This window comes from Mus pahari, chromosome 18 (assembly GCF_900095145.1).
Source record: "Mus pahari chromosome 18, PAHARI_EIJ_v1.1, whole genome shotgun sequence".
In the NCBI taxonomy this organism is placed as follows: Eukaryota; Metazoa; Chordata; class Mammalia; order Rodentia; family Muridae; genus Mus; species Mus pahari.
In genome coordinates this window covers 50,266,582-50,277,247 of record NC_034607.1, presented here as the reverse complement: position 1 = coordinate 50,277,247, position 10,666 = coordinate 50,266,582, and the positions used below count along the sequence as shown (strand labels likewise).

General features: G+C 44.4%; 1 protein-coding gene and 1 long non-coding RNA gene across 2 annotated transcripts in view; one reads left to right on the top strand and one right to left on the bottom strand.

Annotated features, from left to right (window-relative positions):
- The window catches only part of LOC110335529, a 52,294-nt gene extending 46,269 nt beyond the window's left edge, over positions 1-6,025 (top strand). Inside the window, exon 3 of the long non-coding RNA XR_002381177.1 lies at positions 4,986-6,025. This is a non-coding gene — a long non-coding RNA (uncharacterized LOC110335529). The remainder of the gene's footprint in view (positions 1-4,985) is intronic.
- Plekhh2 (pleckstrin homology, MyTH4 and FERM domain containing H2) overlaps positions 1-10,666 on the bottom strand; it is a 111,867-nt gene that overhangs the window by 40,660 nt on the left and 60,541 nt on the right. Inside the window, exons 11-15 of the mRNA XM_021217699.2 lie at positions 10,256-10,400; positions 7,015-7,151; positions 6,800-6,910; positions 6,101-6,187; positions 4,565-4,723 (exon numbers count right to left, since the gene is read on the bottom strand). Coding sequence (XP_021073358.1) covers positions 4,565-4,723; positions 6,101-6,187; positions 6,800-6,910; positions 7,015-7,151; positions 10,256-10,400 — 639 coding nt within the window. The remainder of the gene's footprint in view (positions 1-4,564; positions 4,724-6,100; positions 6,188-6,799; positions 6,911-7,014; positions 7,152-10,255; positions 10,401-10,666) is intronic.

Here is a 10,666-nt window from a genome sequence, read left to right as displayed (position 1 = left end):
AGAGAGAGAGAGAGAGAGAGAGAGAGAGAGAGAGAGAGAGAGAGAGAGAGAAGCTGTGTTTTACAAATGCAAACACAGATCATCTTTATGCATTCATTTAAAACTAGGATTTCTTCAAACTCTGGATCTGAAAGCATTTTAACAAAATATACTAGACAAATCCTTATGGCGATGTAAGGGCGACCTCAAAGGCTTGGCAGATCAAGTAATTTAAAAATTGAATTTTGACTTTTGATAATAAAGGCTTTCCATATCAGTGGTGTTAAAATAGATTTTACTCTAATTCTCTGTCCAAAACACAAAAGTCAAGCTTCCCTGGTCCTCTCCCTTCCTATCATCTTATCCCCATAGTGTCTCCAACAAAAATCCTGTCACCAGCCTGGCTGACTTTAGTATCTACAAGAAACTCCTACGACACAACCTCCCATTCTTGAGTAGTTCTGATGGGCCAAGTACTGCCTGAACATGCTTTACATGATTAGATGAAATATCTTTCATGCTTTTAACCCTTGGGGGTTGTCACGATAACCATCTTCCATTTCAAAGTTGCAGACACAGAGGCACAGGTCACACAGGTTGTGCCTAGGCAGTGTAGCTCACCACCTCTTCCCCCTGCTGTCTCAGCCCAAGAGTCTCTTCAGCTTTTCATCTCCAGTAAACACTGTCATTTCTCACATTGCCCACCCAGCCCTTGTCTTCACACCCTACGTCTTTCCTCTCCATGAGCAAAGGATTCACTTCTGTAACTTACATCCTGCAGCCGCTGACCGCCACTGCCTCCCACTCCCTGGCCCTCTCATTCATACCATCGCTATTCTTTGACCTTCTTCCCATCCCAGGTCCCGGGATCTGACCTTCTCTGGTGTCTCCCTCCTGCCTGGTCTCTCCCCCTTCTCTGCCCACCTGGGACTTGACCACAAGACAATCCCTGCTCCAGGGCTGTGACCCAGCTGCACTCATATGCTCCTAACAAATCCATTCTGCAAACCTCACCTCCGCAGGCCTTTGCATAGCCCAGGGGAGGGCATAAGAAGGAGAAGCCGTGGTGGGTGGGTATCTGGAAACAGTATTAGCCATAGCTGATGACTGGTGAAGGGACTTGACATCTTTTACTTTTGTATGTCTGAAATTTTATAACAAAAATGCACACTTCAAACCACCCCTACAGGCAGGCAGTAAAGCACGGAAAAAGTCAATTCTGGAATTCAGGTGATGGAAATATGGGTGTTTGCTGTAGAAATTCTTCCAAATCTGTTTCATATTTAAAATTTTACATAAGATGTTCCTGACCCTACACTCTAACATCTCTGCTTCTAACATGTGCACTGACTGGAGACACCAGAGACAGATTACTGACCTGAATTCCACCCATTACAGTTCAGTAAGGCCTCAGTAATGCATGTAAGTCCCACGTGTCTCAGGCTACACCACATTTCCAGTGACCACAGCCAACCCTTTCCCCACTTTTAGTAAATACTTTTGTCTTAGGGAGACCAAGAAAACCAAGGACATTAGAAGTGACGTCATTCCACGCCCCTTCAATGCAGATGTCCGTCCGCAGCCCTCCTCACACCCTTCCACTGTGCCCTACCCTGACTCCCACCCACTCACTTCTGGATCTCAATCTCCCAGGTCTCCTGCTGTCTTCCCTCAGCCTGTAAATCCAGGCACACGTCTTTCCCATTCTCCTCTGACTCCATGTCCCCCAGCTGGATGCCTGGAGAGTCCAGACAGTCTGTAAACTCGCATGCTACACTGCCTGGCCTCCCAGGTCCCCTCCATCCCTCTGCTATGTGCTCTCCTCCATCCCTCTGCAATGTGCTCTCCTCCATCCCTCTGCAATGTGCTCTCTTCCCAGGGCACGTCAGGCATGGCCCAACTCCTGCTCATGGGTTCCACCCCTCGCTTTTCTTGGTCTCAGGACTTTTCACCCATGCCCCTACATGCCCTCCGTTTTAGAGCGTTCCATTCTCCATCCCCTATGCTGAATACCTACAGTATGTCCTTTCTTGGGAGATTTCTCTCCTCTTCATAGCTAACAGTCACTTAAATGATGCCAAGTCCCCAAGCCCTCCCTTCTCAGCCAGCTCTTTCCTCCTGAACACACCGTGCTGTGCTGTTTACCAGGAGGATACAGGATAACTCTGTGAGGTAATGTCTCCAGAGATTGAGCTCAGGTTTCTGGCTTGACTGAGCCACCTCACTAGCCTGTGATGCTTCTTAGGTAAGGTGTCTTTCTGGGACCCAAAGCATCTGCATGTTCCCAATCCGCCTGCTCATTTCCTGATTCCAGCTCTGTTCTCATGAGCGTTCTTACCCAGTCCCATCCTTCATCTGGATCCTTAAATCCTGTCTACTTCCTAACCCCAATCCAGACTGGTCTGACTGATGGCCACCAGTTAAATTCGTCTTCCTGTTTCATTTCCCATAACAGTTCAAAGCCTCATGTCTACGAGAGCCATGGCTTCAGCTGTTCTTAGGCTCCATCATGCCTCCCACAAATTCATCTCCCTCAGTGAGCAAGCTGTTAACAGCATCCATGTGCCCATGTTCCCATCACAACCCCTGGAGGACTCTGATTTTAAAGAAATTGCTGAAGGACAAGATCCAGAATTAAATCAGTCAAGTTCTTCATAAATGTCTTCACAATATACATAGTATTAGTAATGTTAATTGTTATGTTTTATTCTTAATAAAAATATTATCAGGTGCCAAAGTGGCACCTCTCTCTCTCTCCTCTCCCTCTCTTTCCTCTCTCTCTCTCTCTCTCTCTCTCTCTCTCTCTCTCTCTCTCTCTCTCTCCATGCCTCTATTCTGCACACCTGGAAGGCAGAGAGAGGTGGATGGATCTCTGTGAGTTTAAGGCCAGCCAGTCTACATAGTGAGTTACAGGCCCCCCAGGGCCACATAGTGAGACCCTGACTGAAAAAACAATCCTAAGCATCAGGAGAGAACTCTTAGCACCCTGCCCACAAGCCCAAATGGCTTAGTTATTTAACTCCATTGTTTAAGCTCATTTAAACCACAGGCATGGGCTGGAGAGGTGACTTACTGAGTAAAGGTGTTTGCTGCACTTGTCTGACCCTGATGAAGGACTCCTAGAACCCATATAGACCTCACACACATACACACATTCACCATACACCACACACACANCACACGCATGCACACGCATACACGCACACACACACACACACACACACACACACACACACACACACCCCTAGCACGTGTCCCTGTTGTATACACTGGTGAATTCTTACCTTTGGTGCTGACTGTTACCCATGTTATCATGAGATATAAGTGACAGTATAGCAGATATACAATTTTCACCTCTTAACATAACAGGACTCAAGCATATCACTATGAATGTTTTACTGTACATGCTCAAAAGTGACCAACAGGACGTTTTAAACATTTGAAAGAATACGGACTCCATCTTTTGTAACTCCCTGTAGTCTCCTGCAAGTGAAAACTTCTGAAGATAGTCTTCCACCAGAGAGGACTCAGATGGACTCTTTTAAAATGCTTTATACATGCTTAAAATCACATCTATTTGTCTGTCTGTCTGTCTGTCTGTCTGTCTGTCTGTCTGTCTGTCTGTCTATCTGTCGGTCTGTCCGTCCGTCCGTCCGTCCGTCCGTCCATCCATCCATCCATCCATCTATCTATCTACCTATCTATCCATCTATCTATCATCTATCTATCTATCTATCTATCTATCTATCTATCTATCTATCCATCCATTCATCCATCCCAATGGATAAGCACAAGCTACAATACATGTGTGGAGGTCAGAGGACAATTTGTGGGAACTGTACTATCCATACCAGAGATTACATCCAAGGCATGAGCCTTGGTGCCTTTATCTGCTGAGCTATCATCTTACCAGCCCCCAAATGGTTGTGTTTTAAAAATATTTGATATTTGGGCTGGGGAGGCATGCTCAGAAGGTGAGGTGCATACTATTAAATATGAGGACCTGCGTTTATTCCAGCACCCAGAGAAAAAGCCAGGCACTGTGGTGTGTGCTTTTAATCCCATTGTGTGGAAGAGGATCCCTCGGGCCTCTGACCAGCTAGCCTTGTTGGCAAACCTTTGTCTCACAGAACAAGCTCAGGGCTGGTGGGTAAAGGTGCTTAACACCATGTCTAGTGGTCTGCACTTAATCTCAGAGCCCTCAGGTTAAAGGAGAGAACCAATTCCCACACGTAAGTACTTAGTGCAATAGGAGTGTGTCATGATGTATTGTTAGGTCTTTGTGCACAATCTCTCTCTCTCTCTCTCTCTCTCTCTCTCTCTCTCTCTCTCTCACACACACACACACACACACACACACACACACATACACACACACACACACACACACACATTCACACGCACACACACATTCAGACCTTCAGGCTTTTATCTGTTGAGCTTTTATTTTCAGCACTTTTATCTTTTGAGCTATCTCGCCACCAAACAAAAATATTAGATGCAGATTTATTATCTGAGCTTCACTATTTGTGATACATGGCACAAAAGCAGCAGCCTAGGATGCTGCCGAAGACAAGGTTCCTACCTTGGTGAGCAAGCCCTTTACTGTGGGTTTGCCCTCGGGCTGCAGGCAAAGAGGGTTAGCAGCTTGTACTCGCAGAACATTCTGTAACACTTTGATCCATTCTTCCAGTATATTGGGGGAATCTGCCGTCAGATAGTACGTGTGCTTCTCTGTCGCCAGCTGGAAGGGGATAAGGAGAGGCATTAATGGTGACTTAGTCCTGTCCAGTCAAGCATCGTTACTGACAGGGAAGTGCACATGGTTCACCTAGTGTCTGGTTTCAAGAAAATGGAGAATCCTTTAGGCACTGTGTGAGAATGTCGGCCACTGAGTTAAAAATCCTTCTCACGTGGGTCTGACACTCTTCATACTATTAAATCTAGGGTTGTGGGTTTATATCTGTAATTGTCACACATTCCTTCTCTCCCCTCAGTGTGACAAGCTCTAGGCTGTTGAACAGAAAGACTGGAGGTGACGGTGAGCTCACGCACAGTTAACGGTGCAAGAGGGGATGTTCATGAAGAGAAGTGAAGCAACGAACTATAAACAAATGAGAAGAATTCTACACCAACTCCTGGTGCTGCACGTGACCCTTTACCACCAACTCACAGCATTCCAGTCTCGAATTAACTGTGTTGCCAATTGCCCCAAAATTTCAGGGCTTTACAATCAATTCTTTACAGTCATGCTCTATGACAGAGCTTTCCCTGATTCATCCATTTAACCTCAGGCAGCCCCGGTCCAATGAGAGCATCAATCATGGAGCCTTTCTAGCCAAATTTTTACCCTCCACAGGAGCAAGACAAAATCATAATGATGATGATATGACAATACTGATTAACAATAATCACACAGTGGATGCCCAGCAGCGGGGGAGCACAACTTTAATCTCAGCACTTGAGGCAGAAGCAGGCAGATTTAGTTTGAGGCTAGCCTGGTCTATAAAGTGACTTCCAGGACTGCCAGGGCGACTTAGAAAAAGACAAACAAAAAAAATCCCACCACCACAAACCACAAATGTTATTGAAACACTTCAGAAGCAAAGTGTCCGACTTTAGAATATCTCAGAGCCGGTTTTAAATTTAGCAGATTTATGTTTGGGTGAGATGAGAATCAGCCATGTTCGATAATAACACTTGGCAGAACAGTTCCTCTGGTCAACAATAGCTTTCCCTCTTTGAGGTTCATGGGAGAACTAATTGTCACTGTCCGATTCTATACAAGGGTTCCTGAATTCAATATTACGTTACAAACACCTCAGAAATCCATTTAATGGATAAACCTCCCCTGACAGCCTGATATTTTGAGAGCTGGAAATGCTCAGGAGATTAAATAAATACTCAGGGAGAAAAGGCACAGGGTAGTTAGTAATGGGAAATACCCATACTTAGTTTGAAGTATGGGGTTAGCTAAAAAATATTGGATTATTACAAACTTTTGTATCAAACTAATTCTAAAATGAGTAAAATGTACCAAACAATCTAATCTCAACTGAGAACTGTTTTTTTTTTTTTTATGGTACTAAAAGAAAGAATAATGAATTGGAATGATGTGTACCTGAACCGTTTGCTTGTTATCTCCCCGTAAAATACTGCAGGATGCACTAAGTTCAATGTGGCCCTGGGGTTTCCGAATCACATCGCTCTGTGCAAAAGGAGCAAAAATAAAGAGATTAGCAGCTATAACAGCAACTACAAGAAATGTTTTATGTCATTAATCTATCATTAAATTTTGTTTTTGATTTTGTTTTTGTTTTTGTTTTTCGAGACAGGGTTTCTCTGTGTAGCCTTGGCTGTCCTGGAACTCACTTTGTAGACCAGGCTAGCCTCGAACTCAGAAATCCACCTGCCTCTGCCTCCCAAGTGCTGGGATTAAAGGTGTGTGCCACCATGCCCAGCCTGTCATTAATTTTTAACCTGCATTTTTATTTCATGTGTATGGATGTCTTGCTTGCATGTATGTCTACACTTCATGAGCATGCAGTGACTACAACACCCAGAGGGGCTGTCAGATCCCTTTGGACTGGAGTTACGATGGTCATGAGCCCTCCATGTCAGTGTTGGGAGTGAAACCAGGGTGCTCTGCAGGAGCAGCCGATGCTGAACCATCTCTCCAGGCCCCATAATAATAATAATTATTTTTTACATAGAAAAAAAAAAGCCCAGTTGGGAGTCTGTTTTACAGTGTAAGGAACTCAGGCCCTAACGGGAGCACTGCCAACAGGAGCACTCCCAATGGCGAGCACTGCCCACTCACTGGAGACTTGTAGTAAAGTAATTCGCCGCCTTTCAGAACAAACCACCTCCGCTTCCAAGTCTTGACTCTCGCGCTCATTTTTAGTAGGTACCCAGATTTTTCTAATAGTTCCTAATGAAGAGAAAACATTTGACAATGGGATTTTGTTTCCTTCTGGCAAGTCAAACTAACAGATTCATTCATATTTTTTTTTCAGAGTCTGATCACACATTTACATTTTTCCCATTGTCACAGGAGGCCAGGCAGGTTTTTAGAAGTTTCTGCTCGGGCTGCAAACACTCTGTGTCTATGGGATAGGCATCTGGAGGAATGGCGTAATCACTTTCGGAAGCCGCCGAGGAGTCAGACACGCCTAGGAAAACAACGATAAAAATCGAGTCACGATTTCCTGCTGGCGCTGGCCAACAGCAAATAAGTTCTCCTACGGACAGCAACTAGCTCCTACATCCTAAACCACCTTTACAAGATTTGTTCCCATTCTTCCCATCATGGAGAACTTTTAAATTTTCCATGAAAGTCAAAAGAACATAAATAATATTTTGGTATGATTGGAACCGTGAGTTTTCTCACATATATCAAATATCATCCAAGTTTACTTATTAAAAGACTTAAAATATGTGTATTTATATATTGATACATAGGCAAACAGATGTTGAGCTCAACAGAATTCTTTATGAAAGTCTAGTAAACTATTAACCAGCTTACTGGCTTTAAAAACCCTTCACTAAAGATACGGTGTAAGCCTCAAAGACACAGACATGCTATTCATACGTTGACAGCTATGAAGCAAAATGCAATGGGACGTTTTCACACTAATTGAGTTGACTTTTTACAAAGTTTCCTGTGAGTTACAAGCCATATATAGATGGCAAATACAAGTGGAGATTTACAAACACTAAATGAACTCAAGAACTTAGGCTAATATGCATCTAAAAAAGATGGCTACTAAACGGCACACAAGAAGACCACTCATATAATACTAGCCTTTGCTTACTTGTTCAGACAAACAACAGCTGACTGACACAGACGCCAGACATGTAGAACCTCAGTGATTGATCATGCTAGCTAATGTCCTCATTGTTTAAGCAGCAAAAGATCCAGAGATGGCAGGATTTATGCAAAGTCAAGTAACTAGTCAGGGGTGATTTTGGAGAACAAAACTCAGATTCCAAGCCCAAGGGTTAACGCACTAAGTCCTGTCTGAGGTGCTAAGGCTATGAAGCACAACAAAAGAAATGTTTGAGTCCTCTTGTAACAGAGTCTACTGAAGGGAAACGGAAGCCCAACAGGTAGTAATTGCAACAACAACAACAATGAAATACAGAGCAGACGAAAGTGTATGGGACAACCAGGCCACCAAAGAATGGCAAGAACGATGATCTGAACAGCTTGGTCAGGGTGGAGCCCAGCCATGTTTGAACAGAGCCTTGAGGAGGATGAGTTACACAAACATGTGGGTCAAGCATGATGGTGCACAAATCTAAATATACCCAGCACGCGGGAGGAGAGGGAACGCAGGGAGATAGGTAGAGGAAGGCCAACTTGGGTTACAGAGCAAGTTCAAGATTGGCCTGGGCTACAAGAGACCCTGACTCAAAACAAAATAGGCATTTAAAAGAAAAAAAAACAAAAAACAAAAAACAACCTGTAAACAAGAAGGCCTGTGAGGTCAGCCTTGACTTAGGGAGGAGAAGGAAACGGGTGAGATTAAGGACATAAAACAGCCTGACAGCTGTTTGAGGAACACTAGCAGCTGTAGTCTCAGCAACAATGTGACATAACCAAGATGGAGCAAAAGAACTGGCAAAAGCCCAAACTCTGACCCCACAGGCCGCTTAGCGGCTCCAGCCGAAGCCCGTGGCTCCAAAGGCGGCAGCGGTTACGTGCAGCGAAGTTTGAAAATCAACCCACATCCAAGGCTTCCCTAAAGTACAGGTACCACTTACTGAGCTCAGACCTCTCTGTAGCCCCTGCCTGTGCACACAATTCACTCCAAGTTGTGCTGGAGAGACACCTCAAGGGATAAGTAGATATAAGCACAAGGACTTGAGTTCAGATCCCCCAAATCCAGATAAGACCAGACACAGTGGCGAGCATGTGTGATTCCAGCACAAGATGGTAGACAGAGACAAGAGGCCCCAGGAAGCATGTGGGCCTGCTAGCTGGTGTGTAAAGTCTACCCTTGTCTCAAAGTGGGAGGCGACACTGGAGCTGTCCTCTGAGTTTCACACGTGTGAGGTAAACACATACATACACATACAACTTTTAAATTATTATTAAAAGCTACAAGAATGCATGAAGTAAAGTTGTGGTTGTTTTCTACATTAATATCAGATTAACCAACACACATTGTAGGTGTGTTTTCTTGACATTTAAGAATTATAAGTAGGGCTGGAGAGATGGCTCAGTGGTTAGGAGCGCCGACTGCTCTTCCAAAGGTCCTGAGTTCAAATCCCAGCAACCACATGGTGGCTCACAACCATCCATAACAAGATCTCATTCCTGCTTCTGGAGTGTCTGAAGACAGCTACAGTGTACTTACAGATAATAAATAAATAAATCTTAAAAAAAAAAAAAAGAATTATAAATAATGTTGCAGATGCCAAGAAGCCCTTGCTGACTGGAGCCTGATATGGCTGTCTCCTGAGAGGCTCTGCCAGAGCCTGACAAATACAGAGGTGGAAGCTCACAGTCATTGGACTGAGCACAGGGCCCCCAATGGAGGAGTTGGAGAAGGGACTGAAGGAGCTGAGGGGGTTGGCAGCCCCATGGAGGGAGCAACAGTGTCAACTGGCAAGACCTCCAGGAATTCCTAGGGACTGGACAACCAACCAAAGAGTACACATGGAGGGAGCCATGGCTCTGGCCGAATATATGGCAGAGGATGGCCTTGTTGGACATCAGTGGGAGGAGAGACCCTTGGTCCTGTTGGGGTTCGATGCCCCAGTGTAGGGGAATGCCAGGGCGGGAAGGCAGGAGTGGGGGAGGGGAGCACCCTCATAGAGGTGAGGTTAGCAGGAATGGGATGGGGGTTTCCAGAAAGGAGACCCGGAAAGGGGATAACATTTGAAATGTAAATAAAGCAAATATCCAATAAAGAAATAAATTTAAAAAATTAAAAAACAAACAAACAAAAAGAATTATAAATAAATCGTCCCACAAACTAGACAACATGCCACAAAGTAAGTATAAAAAACAAACCTCATTTTGGCCAATTTTTCTTTTTATAGTAATATACTACTTCTAATAACGACATCAGCAATAAGATGAAAATGAAAGAGTGGTTTGTGTGAAATCACAGAGAACCGAGTGGAAAATTACCACTAGAATATAAATGTCTCAGTCCTAGGCTAATGCCCATTTTATTACGGTTTGTAGTCTTAGAAACCCTACTGAGGTAAGTCTGAACTTCACAGTGTGCAGGCACTGCCTCCTGCACATGCGCATTTCCCTCACCTCGCTTCATGGCTTTGGGACTGCTTGGCCCACTGCGACTGCGCGCATCTGACTCCGACAGCCGGGAGCTGGATCTAGAACCGTCCTCTTCGTCTGAGCCCGAGGAGTCATCCAGGAAAGGGCTGCTACTTATTTGTGTCGCCTTCTAGAGAAAAACAGAACAGTCCCCTGTATCCACCTCTAAAATCTCTGTCCTCTTTACACAGGCAATGTGGTTACTGGTACATATTTTAAAAGAAAGAAAAGAGCGTATTTTGACATGAAAATCTATCTTCAAAACCTTAGATTTTAATTAGCTAGGAACTTGTCAATTATAAAAGAGTCCTGAAAACATAAGACTGTCAATATGTGACAGTCCTTGTTTTAATTAGGTTCTTCTAGCAAAGAAGGGGACCCTGGCAGGGACACAAA